At 35.7% G+C, this 19,268-nt stretch overlaps 1 protein-coding gene across 4 annotated transcripts in view; it reads right to left on the bottom strand.

The window, feature by feature from the left end:
* The window catches only part of BBS9 (Bardet-Biedl syndrome 9), a 347,462-nt gene that overhangs the window by 119,554 nt on the left and 208,640 nt on the right, over positions 1-19,268 (bottom strand). For all 4 annotated transcript variants that reach the window (XM_090415673.1, XM_090415671.1, XM_090415675.1 and 1 more), the window contains 2 exons: positions 13,342-13,401; positions 622-823 (listed from right to left, as the gene is read on the bottom strand). In XM_090415673.1, coding sequence (XP_090271799.1) covers positions 622-823; positions 13,342-13,401 — 262 coding nt within the window. The remainder of the gene's footprint in view (positions 1-621; positions 824-13,341; positions 13,402-19,268) is intronic.

Raw genomic sequence — 19,268 nt, 5'->3', positions numbered from 1 at the left:
TACTCAAGTGTAAGCAAACAAAGTCCACACATGAAGTATCTTCATAACTAGGCTACTTGCATACAGAAGCTATTGACTTCACATCAACTGCCTCAGAATTCCATAATGCAAAGCATGCTTTCTTTCTTTCTCATACTTTGCATGAACTTCATACCTTTTTATTTATTTATTTATTTTAGTTTATTTTTTTTTACTTGCTATTCCAACTTTACAGGGTAATCAGAATAGGCAAGAGAAACTCCATAGATGCAAGGTCACTTAAATACTATGATACCACACAGAAAACTGCACAAAGGATTTTAGTATAGTGCTTAGAAATTGAAGCTTAAAAATACCAAATACCATGCACATTAATGCAGATAATTTTGATAATTTATTGTGAAGCCAATATAATAAGCCATAATAGGTCTCTTTATAAGTTTGTTGTTGTAGCAGATTCTATTTAGGAGCACATTAATTTGGATCTCCTTTATCTAAAAATAATAATTAAAAAGAAAAAATGTAAACATAAATAATTAAGACGTAACTATTACAAAGTTAAGTGGAATAATCATTTGCAAAAAAATATTGGATATAAAGCATTTTTCTTTGTTAAATCTGTTCGATATTTGATTTACTTACCATTACTATTGGTATAAACTGCTAAGGCTCTTAACTTAAGGCTAGAGGGTAAATATGGTGAACCCATTTGTACTGAAACAACAGCTTGAGAATACTCTGACAGAGTATTAAAAGTGAAGATGTTCTGGGATGTTGAAAGAGGACGTTCAACATGAACCATTAATCTTACATCCTGCACTGCTACTGTAGACTTCAATTGTAACTGAAACAGTCAAAAGCCAAAAATAATGAAAATAACTCAGCTGAACGATTCTCAGTTGTTCAAAAAAAAAGAAAAAAAAAAGAAAAAAGACAACATGTCAAATTTTCATTTGACATGTTGTCGTCACACTCATGACAACATGCATAATAACTCATTTTAGACAATTCTGAAAAAACTTTTAAAATGAATATAAGTCCATGCAAATAAGAATTGAAGCCTAACTTATAAGTAAGAATCGCCTATTTTGATATTTGTTTGGAAGAATACAATTTTTGTAACTTCTAAACAAGAAGTTATTTGTTTAGAAATGGCAATAAATATATCCAAGTAATACAAATAATGGCAATCCCATCCTTAAAATCCCAAACTACCTTAAGTCCACAAAAGCTTGTAAACTTATAGCAAATTAGAACTGTGAATGGAAGGGATAGAAAATCGCCTCCGTAGCTAATTCAAAGAACGATGGTACGTTGAGCACTTCGACTAAAAAAGACATGGGTTCGATTCTCGTCGTGATGAGAAAAATCCTTATATGGAATTTCTCAGTTGATTTATATGGAATTTCTCAGTCCGACGACTCATACGAAGGTAGCAGGGTTTTTTCTCCCAGAAACTCGGGTTTTTCATCCTGTATACGGACAAATCGGGCCTTGAGTACACACACAATTTACAGACAAAAAAATAAGTGGTGGTGGTGGGCAGTAGATGGCATTGGTGTAGATGATGGTACTAGTGGTTTGCTGTATTTGGTGAATTCAGTGGTGGAGAGAGAAAGTTGTAGAGTAGGTGCCTCCCCTCGATGAGTCGTTGGACTTCATGGAGGCACCATGCAATAATAATAATAATTAATAATAATAATAAAATTCAGGAATCCTGCTTTAGAGAGATCAAACAGGGTGCTTTTAAAGCTACATCATGTAAGATGGTAGTAGTCTTATAGTATCAGTGACAATAAAAACTGCCTTAAAACAAAGCATATCCATGTCATAGTAGGATGCAATCTCACAGCATGTAGGTTCAAATAATACCCTACTTGCTATCGACTTCCCAGGAGAGTCTGTAGCTATTACTCAACAGAAAATAAGTTGAAAAGCAGTGTCAATAACTAGTCAGTCCTCCAGACTGGCAAGTATCATCAACTATACAAAATCAAGTATATAATTTCTGCAGTATAGTCAGGGCCACCCCTAGGAATTTTGCCGCCCCGTCCCCTTATTTTTCATATAGTTTATGCCAATTTTTCCGCCCCGTGCAAATGCATGTCTTGCACCGTCGGTAGAGCCGGCACTGAGTACAGTCAGATATGGTGCAGCATGCACCATTTGGTTTGATAAAGGCCTGAGTTTCTTGTCACTGATGTGAGGAAAATTTCTTAGAAGAAAAAAAGTAAATGTGAAAAAACTGTGTTCTATACTTATATAGAAAGAGAGAGGCAGACAGTATAGTGTGAGAATAAAGCAAAGTCAGACAAGACCACAGAAACATAAAATGGACATATTACACATGGTCAACACAGAATGCTGGTTAGAAATTAAGAGATATGGATTTAGATCAGTGTTGAAAAGCTACCTATCTGAATAACTTCAGTACAAACAGGGAATTACCAAGACTGGGAGTGACCAACACTCTGTACTGGTCACCTGTAAATGGTCCACTGCATTCCATGCTCATGTCTGAACCTCACTTTAGTGACCCTAATCCAGAGTTTTGATTCTTTTTTTTTCTCCCTGATTTAGGGAGAGAAAAAAAAAAAAAAAAGGGTCAAAGTTATATAACTGAGAGGAAACCTCCACATAGCCTTCAAAGGAATACAGAGAACTGACCAGGGCTATTGACCCAATGTCCAATCCTCACTTTCTCGTGGTGCACCCTGTTAGGTATCTACCTGGATACTGAACGGACAAGGATGAGCTGGCAATTTGGGATTTAGCCGACCAAATTGTATTCTTACTGGCTTAAACCAAAATTTCAAATGATGGTACAACATGAGAGAATTTCATGCTAGCTGGGGTGTCGCCCGGTTAAACAAGATCCCCGTTGTTTTCGCCAGGGAACCAGGGCGAACAGCAAAAAAGTCAGCTACTGGACCAAATCCTAAAACTTACCCCAACTCAACATTACCAGAGTTCAAAATCAGTACTATCAACATAAGAAGCCTGAATGGCAAAGAAATGGAGCTAGCTGAGGAATTGGATAAGCACCAGATCGACATAATAGGGGTGACTGAAACAAAAAAGACAAAAACTGGTGAGATTTTTCTGAGTAATAAATAAAAAATGTTATATTCAGGTAATACAATCAAGGAAAAGAAGGAGTAGCCATAGTATTCAACACTAAATACTATGAGGCTAATCTTCTTGAATGGCAGGCAGTCTCAAGTAGAGTGATGTGGGCAAATATGAGAATGGGAAACTGGACAATGAGACTTATTTATGCCTATGGTCCCATGGTTTAGCTGTTCTAATTTATGCCTATGGTTTTAGAGAAAGCAACTGACACAATGAAAAAGGAAAAGTTGGTCCTTGTTGGAGATCTAAATAGCAGAGTAGGAACTGATTGCCAGACATACAAAAATAGATTGAGAAAATTTGGAGAAAAGAGCAAAGCTAATAAAAATGGCAAATACCTGTTGGATTTCTGCTCAGGACATGGACTGATTATTACTAACACAATGTTCCAACATAAAAATGTGCACAAATTCACATGGAGAGAAAAATGCAAAGAATAAGAAAAGTCTCATTGACTATGTTATTGTTGATAGTAATGTTTTGTCCCTGGTGCAGGACACCAGAGTGTATAGAGGATTTGAAATTGGAAGTGATCAGTATTTAGTCTTGAGCAGGATAAAATTGAATTTCATATTGAAAAGAATGATATGTAATAAAGTTTTAAAGCGAATAAAAGTTGAGCAGCTGTCAGATGTGAACTGTAGACTAAAATACACAAATATTATTGAAAAAAAAATGAAAGAGTTTGAGAGCAGGAACCAAACCTTGGAGATTCAGTGGCAAGCCATGAAGAAAACACTGATTGATTCAGCCAAAGAGGCATGTGGTGAAGTTATGTGCAAGGATAGAAAAATCAGAACTCCATGGTGGACACAGGAAGTTAAAGAGGCAGTGAAGGAAAAGAAGAAAGCATATCAAATGTTCCTGGCAAATAAGTCAGTTTGTGTTCTTAGAGAATACAGAGACAAATGTAAGAAAGCTAAAAACTGTGTAAAACTGGCTAAACAAAAGTCATGGGAGGACTTTGGCAAGAACATAGAAAATAAATATTAAGAAGATGGCAAGATATTCTGAAGGTTGCTGAAGAAGCTCAGAAATGGAGGAAAAAGTGCGGAAAAAGGAATTAGAGATGATAAAGGTGACATGAAAACGGGATAAAAAGATATCCTTGATGTATGGAGTAATTACTTTGAAAAACTGCTGAATGAAATAGGCAATGATGACAGTACAGTGGTAAAAAAACACTGACCAGGCATGCAGTCAGGAATACATATCCATACTTGAAGTAGAAAAAGCCATCAAAAGCCTGAAATGTGGAAAGGCAGCAGGAGTAGATGATATTCGACTAGAAATGCTGAAGTATGGTGGTATAAAAGTCTTACAGTGGCTGTACTGCATAGTTCAGAAGGCCTGGACAGAGGGATGAATTCCCGATGATTGGAGTAGAGCTCTCATAGTGCCCATATTTTAAAAAGGAAATAAAACTGAATGTGAGAATTACAGAGGCATTTCATTACTGCGTGTTCCTGGTAAGATATATGCAAGTATACTTGAGAAACGGTTGAGAAGGATTGTGGAAGACAAGCTTGGTGAAGAACAAGCTGGATTCAGGCCAAATAGAGGCTGTCAGGATCAGATTTTCACTTTGCGACAAATAGTCGAGAAAGAATGGGAATATAACAAAGATCTGTATTTAAGTTTTGTCGATTTGGAAAAGGCATATGACAAGGTACCAAGAAAGAAGCTATTCAATACGCTACAGTTATATGGTGTGAATGGGGCATTATATCAAGCAATACTTAGTCTTTATTTGAGTTGTAAGTCAGCAGTTAGAATTGAAGGAAGTACAGGAAGATGGGTTAATATTAAATCTGGTGTCAAACAAGGATGTACATTATCCCCTTTCTTATTTATTATCTATATGGATCACATTATGAAGGAAAGTGGCATTAAACCTGCATTTCAAAATTGGAGATGTTAATCTCAGCTCTTTACTTTATGCAGATGATGTTATACTTCAAAATAAATCCGCTTCGAGTCTGCTAGATTCCCTGACTAAATTGAAGAACTGTTGTAATAGATATGGTATGAAGATCAGCATTAAAAAGACAAAGACAATGAAAATAGGCAAAAACATTAAAAATATCAACTGGATTGTGATGGAGAATTTATAGAACAAGTAAAACATTTCATCTACTTAGGCAAGATTTTTAGTGAAGATGGTAAGTTAAATATGTAAATAGACAACAGAATCAACAAAGCTGGTATGGTAGGAAGTCAAATGAATAAATTTATATGGAATAAGAAAGAAATTAGCCAAAACACTAAATTAGCTGTATACAAGACAGTGATCAAACCAATTTTAACTTATGGATCTGATAGCTTGGTTAGAAGTAAAACACTTGACCAAAGACTAGAGACCGCAGATATGAGAGTACTGAGAAAGATTAGGGGCATGAACAGATGGCATCAATGGCAATATCATATTAAAAAAACCAGGATATTAGGAAAGAACTTGATATTGTCAGCATCCAGGAATACATTAGCAGAGCTAATCTTAGGTCACCTAAGCAGAATGGGAGAGGAAAGATTAGCAAAAGAAGCGTCCTCTGCCCAGGGGAAAAAGACCAAGAGGAAGACCACGATATAGGTGGACTGATATGGTAAAAAGTGCCTTAGAAGATAGAAATATAAGATCTGACAATGTTGGAGTCTTGACAGGTAACAGATTGATTTGGAGGAAAATTGTAGATAGGAATTTAGTAATGATGTAAATTTTTCATGTAGTACTCTCATATCCTGTACACCCCTTGAGGGTAAAAAAAAAAAAAAAATGAGGACTATGAATTAGGGACAGTAAAATATCAAAGCCAGCACTCCTCCTGTGCAAAAGTGAATCAAGTTCCCTGAAAGTCTGGTTCAGCATGTGAATCAGTTTTAATATGTTTTAATACATTTGCTACATGTTCTTTCTAAGACTATGCAACAAGTGTTTCTTGATAGTTGTGGCCTTTATTGCCGTTTTTCATTTATACAATGCACATCAGAATTATTTATCCACCCCCCCCCCCACACACCATATCATTAGGTTGTTAGTTATAATCAGATGTGCACATCTATATTCAAACTTATATGTTTGCATTGTGATTAATCTTTCTCTTTATACAAGGCTGGAAAGTTCTGATAAACACCTAGAACATAAAGCCACAAGGACATAAAGAACATACGAGGATATAAGAATATAAATTACCTTCATAACTTTCTTACTAGTATGCTCTTCTTTCTTGTGGTTATATCAATTTCTTTAATATCGTTTTTGTCCTAATTGTTTATCAGAACTTTCCAGTTCTCCATCCCCTTTGTGTGTGTGTGTGCGCGCGCATGTGCATGCTTGAACCTGTGTAGCTCAGTGGATGTGGCGTTTTGTACTCCATGGTGCTTGATCACACGAAGGAAGACTTTGGTTCAAATCTAGTCACTGAGTAGAGGAAGATTTTGCAAGACTTTTTTCAACTGGTTCCTGAGTTAGTTGATCTCTAGCAAGGGCAAGTGGGTTTTTTCTCCCAGAAACTAGGGTTTTTCGTCCATAAACTCAAGAAAATCGACCATTGAACACGCACTATTTTCAGGCATTAAGAATATTGTGTTAGGATTAGGGATCACGAGATGGTGGCACTTGTTAGCCAGCTCTTCATTACATGCCGATTACATTAGTGATAGCCTTGAGCCAGCTATCTCTGATTGGCTACCAATGGAGATTGACCTGCCCACTCAGTCTCCAAAAGTGAGATATGAGGGTGGTCTGAAAAGTTCTCAGTCTCGACCATAGATGGCAACACTTGGCATGATTTCTTTTTCTAAGTTGATACATCTGTCATAAGCATCCATGTGAAACTGCAAGTCATTCTATCAAGTAGTTTGTTTTATAACAGCTATCTAAAGCACAAGTGTTGTCTGTCTCCCTAGAAATGGATAAAATAAGGTTATAAAATTCTTTGATAAAGAAGGTTTAATGCCAAAAGAAATTCATTCAAAGTTCATAAAAGTTTATGAACTTTGAATAAAACTTTGAACTTTGAACCGGAATAAATGTATTTGTTTTAAGGGAGATTATGTTGAAAATTAAAAAGAATTTTGAAATTATAAATTCATTTTTTCATTGTTAGGCCGAGAACTTTTCAGACCACCCTCGTAGGTCTAAAACAGCCTCACCTACTCATCATATGGGAATAAAAGACGTGAGCTGGGGTTTTTTTTGATATGCATGCTTGTGTTCTAGGCATCTTCAGTTTGTTCAAACTGAAGATGCCTATGATACATGAGCAAAAATTTAATGCATACATTTTTTTTTTTTTAAGAAAGAACTTACCATTGTTAAAATTCAGGAATGTGTTAGCAGAGCTAATCTCAGAAGGTATGGTCACTTAAACAGAATGGGAGAGGAAAAATTAGCATAAAAAGTCTTCTTTGCAAGGTTGACAGAAAAAAGATGTAGGTGAATTAATACAATAAAAAGTGCCTTAGAAGACAGAAATGTAAGATCTGATAATATTGGAGTCTTGACAGATTAATTTGGAGGAAAACTGTTGATCAGAAGTTAGCAATGTTGTAACTGTTTCTTGTAGTAGTATCATAATATCCTGTATACACCCTGAGGATGCATGTCAGGAATTTGATGATGATATTTATCTTTCCGTGAAAGTAATGATCCACTGACCTAGAGCAAATTGTACATCTACTATCCCAAATACCTGATAAACCTATTCAACTTCTCTCTATTCCCCTCTCTTTTGGTAACTCATCACAATCCTGTGCAAGTTTCCTCTCGCACAGTACATCCTCACTCCAACTGCTCCCAAACTTCATTCTTCCTTTCCATGATCCAACTACTTCTTCCACATGTCCAATCCAAATATCTGCTTTAAGAGAAATCAGAGAATTCATTCTCATTGGCATGAAGGTCTTTATTTTTCATCCCATCCAAAATTCCTGTTTATTTTCCAAGTCATAATTTAACAAATGGTAACTTATTTTTATGTCCCTCCCACCCAAAAAAGGTTATTAGCAAACCTATAGTACATTTATGTACTATGTACTGTGGATGGAATAAGGATTTTTTTTTTTTTTTTATCAATTTTATATATATACGTGGGCTGTTCAATAAGTAATAAGACTAATTTTACTACGATGAAACCCCTCATCACAATATTAATTTCTGTGGAATAAAGAAATGTTGCTGTATATGTATTAACAAAAGAGGTTGATAGATGGCATATACGGGCTGATGTGCCAGAGTGTCACGTGACTAAATGCTACTGCTCATCGGCGTGCCTACGAGGCGCGACCAGTCTTCGAAATGGAAGCATCCTTGGAACAGCGTTATGCGATTTAATTTTGTGTGCATTTGCAAAAATCGGCATCGGACACTTTTAACATGATACACGAAGTTTTCCACAATGAAGCAATGTTGAGGGCAAGTGTTTTTGCTGGCATAAAACTTTTAAGGAAGGAAGGAAGGCAAAATGTGGAAGATCTTGAACGTGAGGGAAGACCTTCAACGTCCATCACAGAGACAATGATCAACACAGCAGCGATTATCATCAAGCACGTCAAAAGGAAGCGTCCATTGCTGAAGAATTGCTTCTTATTGCACCACGATAATGCAAGGCCACATATTGCTGGTTGTGTAGTCGACGTTTTGCAGAAGAACAACACAGATATCCTACCACACCCTCCATACAGTCCTGATCTCGCACCGTGCGATTTCTGGCTGTTTCCACAGCTCAAGAAACCACTAAGAGGCCGCCATTTCGAAAGCAACAAAGCATGTGTAAAAGCTGCAGAGGCGGTTTTGAAAGAACTCTCAAAAAACGGACTCTCACATGTGTTTAAGAAGTGGACGCAACGTTGGGACAAATGCATCGCGTCTCACGGTAGTTACTTCGAAAAAGACCATGTAAATGATGACGATTAAAGGTAATCTAATTTTCTGTATAAATATAGTCTTATTACTTATTGAACAGCCTACGTATATATATATATATATATATATATATATATATATATATTGTATTTTTTGTTTATTTTTACACACTCCAGAAACCCTGCTCTAGAGACCAAACATGGAACTTTTTCAAGCCAAATCAGGCCTCCAATAAGCAGAGTGGGGGTCTCACACTAAGCAATGAAATTTATCTCTCACCTAACTAAACAAAAGTAGCTGAAGAAAAAAATTCAGCATATGATGGGCTGCTTGCAACAAGAATCTCAGCTTTATATTTGACCTACACCAAAACACATAATAAATGCAAAACAACTATCAGCAAATCCAAATCTGACTTCAAAAGGGCTAACAGCAGAAAGCTTGTCTCCTGTCAAAATGAAAGTTGTGCCTTCTGGTCCACTGCAAAAGCCAACAAATGCAACTTCTGATTTGCGTTTCCACATCTAGATATGAAACTGCCTATTACTCTTCTCCCCCAACTACTGCACAATGACCAAGGCAAACTTCCTGCTACGGCTTTGTGGTGTCCTTAAAAGAACACCAGAAGAATGCTAAATAAAGACACTAAAAGAAAGGACTTCTACTCCTATCTCTCCATCTATATACTCAAATTTTGTGTTCCAGAACTACTATCTGTTCTATATATTTTCTACAATCTTTTATACTCAGCTTGTACTTATCCAAATGTGTGGAAGTAAGCATATATCCAACCTGTTCCAAAAACAGGGAGATAAAAGTCTGCCATTCAACTAATGACTGATCACCATCACCTCATTCCTGACCAAAATATGAAGAATGTCATCAACAGTTAACTTCTCTGCTACTGAGAAGCTTACCATATGGCTTCTGCAATAGACCCATAGCTGATCTTGTAGCCTACATCATTGGACGCATGGCATGGAAAGATTTAGAGAAACATATGCTGTCAAATCTTGACATGTCCAGGTATCCGAGCATGTCTGGCTCAATAAAAGGCCAGCCTTTTATTGAGCCATTCAGGATTCCATTCTATCACCTACCCTCTTTCTCCTATACGTTAATGACCTATTCTCAATCACCACAATTTTTTCTACTGACAGCTTTGCTGATGAGAGTATACTTCAATGATGCTACTCATTTAACAAACTATGCAGTGTCCAGACATCCAAAGCTTCAAGATCTGCAATCAGTGCCTTAAACAAACCACTGAAGAATGTATGATCTCTATACCAACCTTCAATGAGATAAGGATAACCTGGTCACTTTTAATGTTACCAAAAACAGTCTTGCTTTTTGCTTATAAAAATGATCTCAGATTTACCTATGTTAGATTTACCTTACTCTTAGTAATACAAAAAATTACCAGATAGGATCAGATCTTACTCCTTGGACTGATATTTATCTCTAGCTTTTTCCTGGCATAAACACATCAACATTTCCTTAGCCTGCAAAAAAAAAAAGAGCAAGCATTCTTTTCTTCTCAAGCACTACTTTTCCCCCATCCATCTAGCAACTTATACAAATACCAAATCTGCCAATCCTTAAAATACTGTTCACATGTTTGGGATGGGGGATGCATCCAAAATCCCTCTAAAAATTCTTGATACTGTACAGAGGAGAGGAATTGAGCTAATAGATGACCCCCCCCCTCACTAATCTCACAAATGCACATTTCAGCTTTATGTACACTGGTGTCCAAAAGCTATGCATGAACTACATTTTCACCTGCATATGAAAAAACTTTCATGATTACAATCAAATGTGGACATAAATTTAATGCCAGAAGACTAATAAATTATATTATACAAAAAATGTGTTATAAATTTCATACAAATTAAATTGCAATATGTTTTTGACAAAAGTTACAAATTTCCTAAGGATGTAGCTAAGGAATTAATGTAATATGTGTGTAATAAGTGCTTACAGAATATATTAACATAAAAAGTGCTTACAGAATATATTAATGTAATAAGTGTGCTTACATAAAACTACCCAGAGAGACATTTAAGTATGGAATATGTCTACCCCAAACTGCAATGCAGCTCTCTCAACATTGTACCATGCTTAGCACTAAGTGATTCAGCAGCTCTTGAGGCAAACTAGCCCACTTCTCCTTCAGAGCATGGATAAGGACTTCTTTGTTTTCTGGAAGGGAATTTCGAGCACCAATGTGTCTCCATGTTGCATCCCAAATGTGTTCTATGGGGTTGAGATCTGGGGGAATGTGCTGGCCACTCAATTCAATTAATATCTCCAAAGGTATCTGCACTGTTCCTATATGATGTGATGTGGCATTGTCATCCATAAAAATGAATTCTTTGCATTCAGTACAACGAAACAATCGAACATGAAGTTGAAGAACTTCGTTGCAATATCATTCACCAGTAATAGTCCTTTTTTCCAGCAATTGTAGCTCAGTGCATCCATTAAGCATAATGCTTCCCCACATAATGACCCCAGCACTGCTGTATCTACCCCTTTCAAGAACATTCTCGCGATGGTAAGCAGTACCATTTTCATGCCAGATCAAGTGTCATCTAGAATTGGTGGAAAAACTTAAACAACTCTCATCTATAAAGAGCACATTAGCATATTGGTATCTTGTTCAATTTTTATGGCTACAACACCACTGAAAATGTGCTCTGTGATGAGCCGTGGATAAAGGGATGCAGACTACAGGCCTTTGGGCATATAGGCCTACTGGTCTTAGACGTCTTGCTACAGTTTGTCGAGATATCCATGTACCTGTGCTTGAATGGAGCCAATTTGCAAGTTGACTTGCCATGATATGTCGTATACGTTTTGCTGTTATAACCAAAAACCTGTCTTGGTGCTCCATGGTAGAGCAAGGGCGACCTCTTAGCAAAAGTCTGGAATACATTCCATTGGTTTGAAACGATGCCCAGAGCCTGGATACAATGCTATGTAAGATTCCAACCAATAAGCACTGTGCTTGACTCCTACTGTGAGTACGTGTGTGAATGGCAATATCAGTAATTCTGTGGCCTTCTTCAAACTTTTCAATAATTCTTCCCAGCATGAAATCACCTAGATAATGTCTTAGAGACATTATAAGACATCCAAGTTTGCAACTTTATTCCTTCGCAAAAAGAGTTTCCTTCAAACACAAATTCACTTGCCACAGTTCTTTTGCCTTTTATCCTGCTGAGTGCTACTATGTGACTCCTTTGCATGTGATTCGAAAATTTGAATGCGTATCCATTTTCTACTTGAAATCATCAGTTATACAAATTGCCACAAGCTGATTCTTCTGAAACTGTGGTTGTAATCTTCAGAAATAGTGTCTGTCCTTAGGTTTTGGACACTAATGTATTTTCTACAGGTACATCCTGTTAAAACAGAACAGTAGCTGCTTAATCTCCATTTTCAGTCCAACTGCAAAAATGCGAGCCTGCTTCTCCTTTTCCTCATTTATTCCATCTAGTTCTGGAATTTCCCAACTAAAACTTCCAACTCTCCTTTCCAATGTACACACTTTTATGTATAAACATATCTTTTTTTTAATCTATCATATATCAGAACTGTCAGTCAGCTAAGGATTACATGATTTTAAAATCCTGCTCTAGAAACCAAAAAATGACACTTTCTTCAAATCACTTTAGGCCTCCATAACTAGGGTAGTGACATACCAAGGTAAATGAAATTCATCTACCACTTAAAGAAATTCACACGCATTGTACTCACAGTAGGAGTCAAGCACAGTGCTTAATGGTAGGAAAGCATATGATCTATCCACCTGGTCAATCAGACCAGGAAATGAGGGTTATATTACTCATGATCTTAACATTTTCATGTTAAGATGATGAAGCAAGTATATGTTGTCTGTTAATGGCATATGTTCATTGGTTGGTTCATATGTTTTGTGGGAGAGGAGTATGTGAACCTTGGGAGAAAAAAATTGCAATCCCCTGTATGAGAATCCCAGCTAACTAAAGTTTTGATTAAAAAACCTTTATAAAAGTTTCTTGCCAACTAAATGGCTAATTTCTCTAATATCAGCAGACAGGTTATGGTAACCACAATACCATAGCCATTTAAATATTCTGATAAACTGAAAAAAATTCATAATTGGCAAATGAACAAAAAATAGTATTTTGTTGATATTTTAATAAACGTATAAGATTTAGTATTGGTGTATATAAGGTTATTGATCAATATTACAATTAATAACATATTTTTACCATACGTAAAATATAGTGCATGTACTTTGCAGTCTTAGTAGCATTTAGAACACCCTAAGAAATGCAAATCTCTTAAGAAACTTATTTTAAAGAAATAACAAATACCTTCACTGTAAGGGATGGCACAGGATCTCCATCATCGCCAATAACAGTGTTCTCTCCAGACTATAAGGAAAAATTAATATGAATCTTGCAAGTTATACTGTATCTCACAATATCAAAACAATTCGTTACAATACTATATTAATACACACTAATAATATTTAATATGGACCTATTTGTTTATCTGTTTATCTTCTCCTTTTCTGAGCTGTTAAGACCCATGACCTGTTTAGTAAACTTGGTTTCAGTAACTAATTTAGTAGGATAAGGTGGTTAGAGCTTGAATCAAAAGCAATAACTATCAATTACATCTGTTAATGCATATCTGGATAGTAACATTGTTTTTGATCAAATACAAGTAGCTAAAATCATTTGTAATTTAATTTAAAAATGCCTGCATAGTCTCAGGATAACTTCTATAAATGCAAGGTTAAAGAAATGCATATAGGTCTGATTCCACTCCAAACAAAGGAACTTTTTCAACCCAAATACTAATTTATGACCAAATTTCACCCATAATTCCAACTGTTTGAAATAGTTGGAATTATAGCAAAATCAACTATAGCTAGGAAGCCTTATCCTACTAACTAATTTAGTAGGATAAGGTGGTTAGAGCTTGAATCAAAAGCAATAACTATCAATTACATCTGCTAATGCATATCTGGATAGTAACATTGTTTTTGATCAAATACAAGTAGTTAAAATCATTTGTAATTTAATTTAAAAATGCCTGCATAGTCTCATGATAACTTCTATAAATGCAAGGTTAAAGAAAGGCATATAGGTCTGATTCCACTCCAAACAGAGGAACTTTTTCAACCCAAATACTAATTTATGACCAAATTTCACCCATAATTCCAACTGTTTGAAATAGTTGGAATTATAGCAAAATCAACTATAGCTAGGAAGCCAGACATGTCTGTTAATTCCATGTGTTCTATGGGTAATCTGGACAAGGTGGTATCAGGCAGGAAAATCCTATCACCTGCACCAAGCTAAGTCAATCTTCACATGACAAAGCTCTTATAAAGGTTACTTACATCTACAGAATTCAAACCCAGGTGATATCTTGTCAGATGCCTTTGTAAAGATAAGCAATATTATTCTATCCCTGTGGCTTTAACAGGCCTTTAAGGTCCACAACCTTCCAAGCATGCTTGGATTTTGTAACTGAAATACAAGGATAAGGTGGTCAGTCCTATGCCTCTAAGTATTCCTGACTGTATCCATGTGTTCACGGGGCTGGTTTGCCTTTTTGCGGGATAAAAAAAAAAAACAGATAAAATAGCAGAAAAACCTTGCTGTCCATGCCCAAGACTGGCTAACTTGGCTATGGCTGAGGAAGATCCTTCAGCTCCTCATGTCTCCGACGGGAATCAAACCTAGGACACTCCTTCCCCAGGCATATGGTTGCGAAGCGCAAAGCCACTAGGCTAACAGCGCAGACAATATTATCCTATAGCCATTTCTTTTATTCAACTTAGTTGTTACTTTATGCATAACAACCCTAACTAGCATTTATATGTCTCAATCATACCCCTGCTCTCCTCCTCCTATTCATAAGGCTTTGTAATTTACATTCTCTCAATCATCATAATCCACATTCCAAAGATCACTGACCACTTCTGTGAATCTTCTCTGGAACCTTTCTAACATATCCTCATCACCATGAAAACCTGTGACCAAATCTATGCACAATAATCCATATAAGGCCTGATTAAGGTCTTATACAATGCCATCATAACCATTTTTATTTCTGCATGCCAAAGTCCTCTGCATCATTGACATTATCCAATATGACATCTTCACAAATTGTGCAATGTAGTCCCTGAATTTCTGGTCCTTGTATACCACCACTCCCAGACATCTCATCTTCTCTACCTCTTAAAGTTTCCCCACCAAGTGTATACTATGTATCCTATTGTTGCTTACCAAATTTCAAAACCTTATACTTTACAACACTGAAATGACAGTTCCACTTACCTTCCCATTCATGCAATCTATTAAGTCCTTCTATAAGACCATAACATCTGCTTGCCTCTGCATTGCTCTTCCCCAATTTTGCATCATCTATAAACAGCTGCATATCACCAGTTAAACCCATCCCAAAATCATTAATATACAAATTGAACAACAATGGTTCCAAAACTGACCCCTGCAGCACATCTTCTTTCAGGATATTGTATCCCCATATACAACTTTCTGATATCTATTTGAGAGACAGTCACTGATCCAACTCAGTAGTCTTTCTTTTAAGGTCACACGGTGGTCAATCAACTCACAAGTCTATTATCCAATCCCATTTGTGTCGATTTATTTAACAGCTTATCATGTGACAGTCTATCAAAAGCTTTTGCAAAATTACCACCGTATATGCATTTCCCTTGTCCAAGACATTTGTCATTTTGTTATAGTATATAAGTAAGTTAGTAAAACATGATATCCCTTTAACAATCCCATGCTGATAGCCAGAGAGAAAACTACTGTTATCAACCCATTTCTGTATCCTACTTCTAACCAATCTCTCTAGTACCTTCACCACAACTCCAGATATACATGCTGGTCTATAATTTGTATCCACAGCCTTATCACCACCTTTATGAAATGAACAATTTTACTTTCTTTCCACTCCCTTGGAACCTGTGCTGCTGTAAGACTCTTATTAAACAGGCTTGCCAATGCTACTGCCAATTCCCTTAAGACGTGTAGTGATATGCCATCAAATCCTATCCCCTTATTGACTTCAAGGTTATTTATTTCTTCAAATACCTCTTGCTCACTCACAGTTAAACCAGCCTCTCCTATGTCCTCTACATGTAAGTCTCTCATGATTTCACCCTGATGAGGATTAAACATCCTTATAAATTGATCACTGAATACCTCAACAATGTCTTTTGCAGGAGTTACCATTTTCATCAATTAACATCATCTTACCATAATCATTCTTCCTTCTACTTGCCACATATATAAAAAATTCTCTAGGGTTTTTCTTCGCGTGATTTGCTAATTTCTGCTCATACTGCACTTTTGTTGTCCTCACTGAGTCACTCTCCTAGCTTGGTCTTTATACTCTTCGTGTAACTGATTATTATCATTATTCATCTTGTACTGCCTCCAACGTGCCTTCTTCTTCTTCTTCCAGATTTCATGCTTAAGCTTCCCCATTCATCCATCCATTTTAACACCTACCTTATTCCGCCTTTTGACCTTCGGAATACATTTACACATTGATGCTGTTATGTATTTCTTTGTCATTTCCAAGCAGCATTTATTTCCTTACTGCTGAACTCCTCATTCCATGCTATAGCTCCAAGCTATCTCCTAAGTTTCACATAATCATGAGCCTTCTACTTCCACATACATCCTTTCCTTACAGAAATCTGCATATGGTTAGCCACAACTCAGGTGATCACTCTCACCAACTGGAGGAAAGTACGAACCTGTAGGAATTACATCCTCTGATGAAATGATCAGATTTAAAACTCTTGATCCTCGCATACCCTCCTTTACATGCGGCCTGAGATAGTTAAAGAAATTTATTTTCCTTATTCCCAAATGATATCTCTTCATTCCAATCTATACTGGCATAATTAAAATCCCCAATAATAATTAATCACCTGGCCTATAGCAACATTCAATTAAATATGTCTTCCTGTCAACCTTCACCTCACACCACACTGCCTCATAACCATTGCCACTATTTCATTTTGAAGAATCCCAATTGTATCCCAGATTCTGCTCACTGCAGGAATTGGATTATAACTACTCTGTCTTATTTCTACTGGTTTGCAAGTTTTCAGAAAGTTGATTTGAAATCTATCGCTTATTACCATTTCAAAAAATAAATAAAATAATATTGTTGAGTGTTGAAATAAGTGCTGCTAAAACTGGACTATTTCTTTGCGATGTGACTATTTTTCAGGCACTACCACCTTCTTTTCTGTGAGTCGTTCAGCTGTTTGCTCAAATTTTTCAGTTTTACAAATACATTTCATGTTATATTTTCACAATATAAAAACAGTTTATGTGACACACAAAAAAAAAAAAAAAAAAGAAAGAAAGAAAGAAAGTTTAGTTTTGGATGTTCGTTTTTTTTAGTAATTTATAACTCAGTTCCTGGTGCGGACAGGGTGGAGGATGCAATTTGGAATTTTCAAAATGAGCATAAATGTTGAATCAATCTATGCTGTATAGAATATGTTTCATAATATTTTCACCAATTCCCATCTATAGCAGTTAAACATTGAATGTTATTGAAATGAGCATCCTACAAATATTAAAAATCATCTGCTGCAATTTTAAGCTAAAGGTTAAAGTGACATAGATACTAATGAAATATTTCTGAAATATTACTGGATATAAATTTTCAATATTAAAAAAAACTATCTCAAGTAAGTGAGTAATGCAAATGAACATCACTTGTTCATAAAAATAAGAAAAACATGTATCTAAAACTGTAGCACGGTGATTTTTAGAATAGTAATTTTCAAGCGAGGAAAAAAATTAACTCATATTTATTTTACTAAATGTTATTTTATAACATTGATCAGATTTAAAACTCTTGATCCGATCTTGATCATGATAGAGTGAAAATAATTTCTGCAATATTGTTGGTAAAATGAAAAAATATAATTTCTCGTTCCATTATGCTGATTTGAAAAATAAAAGGCAGAGAAATTTACGATTAGCAAATATATTTATTACTAAGGCTAATCTCATGTTATATTTCAAAATAATTACCATATCTGACGCTATATAAGACGCACCGGCCTATAAGACGCATCCCCTTTTATGTACAAATTTTATCACTGAATATTATAATCAATTTACAGTATTTCAAATATACAGTAATAAGTAGGTCTACTTTCAACAAATACCTAATCTAACCATGTAGTGAGTTTTTTTCATGTCCCAAAGTTTTAACAGTAACAGTTTTTGTGCCCTTGGAATCTACAGTTTTCTTTGAGGGCACATCAAAAGTCAGCAGATCCTCGTCCATGTTTCCTATTTGTGCAAGTTCAAAAGTTTCTCATTTCCTTGCGTTAATCACGAATTGATGAAATTCAATAATTTTTTCTTCGTGTTCAGCTGGCATTTTTTGTGATATTTTTGTATTAGTCCGCATACATAGCTGGTTTCTCTTCTTGAATCTTGAACACCATGATGTTGATTGAGTAAAGTTGGCGATCCCTCTGTTAGCAGCTATCATTTTTGCGTGATGAATAATCAATTTTGTAGACAATGAAAGTGCCCTTGGAATCTACAATTTTATTTGAGGGCACATCAAAAGTCAGCAGATACTCATCCATGTTTCCTATTTGTGCAAGTTCAAAAGTTTCTCGTTTCCTTGCGTTAATCACGAATCGATGAAATTCAATAATTTTTTCTTCATATTCAGCTGGCATTTTTTGTAATATTTTTGTTTTAGTCTGCATACATAGCTGGTTTCTCTTCATGAATCTTGAACACCATGATGTTGATCGAGTAAAGTGGGTGATCCCTCTGTTAGTGGCTATCGCTTTCGCTAGATGAATAATCATTTTTGTAGACAGTGAAAGTCCCGCTTTTCTACATAACCAGAATGCGCTCACACACTGCAAGGAAGCAAGAAAGAAATTGCGTAACTCGGAACAGAGAAAAATTCCAGAAATGAAAGTAATAAAAACTTGAGAATCGGCATATAAGACACACCTTTTTTTCAGACCTATTTTCAAAGAAAAAAGTGCATCTTATACGCCGGCAAATATAGTATTTATTTTATTTTCACATATGTAAAATTCATATTCATCCAGAAAAACAAACACAAATAAATTGTACAACAAAAAGTTAAAATATTTGAGGGATAATAAAGGAATTTCAAGTAAAAGAGTTTATATGAAGTTTGTGCACAAAGGTTATTAGAATAGGTAATTACTGGATAAAGGCAGAAT

The sequence above is a fragment of the Typopeltis vanoorti genome, chromosome 3 (assembly GCF_054136105.1).
Source record: "Typopeltis vanoorti isolate ZY-2024b chromosome 3, IOZ_Tvanoo_1.0, whole genome shotgun sequence".
Taxonomy (NCBI): domain Eukaryota; kingdom Metazoa; phylum Arthropoda; class Arachnida; order Uropygi; family Thelyphonidae; genus Typopeltis; species Typopeltis vanoorti.
Note: the sequence above shows the minus strand (reverse complement) of the source record. Positions and strands in the feature narration are given on the sequence as shown.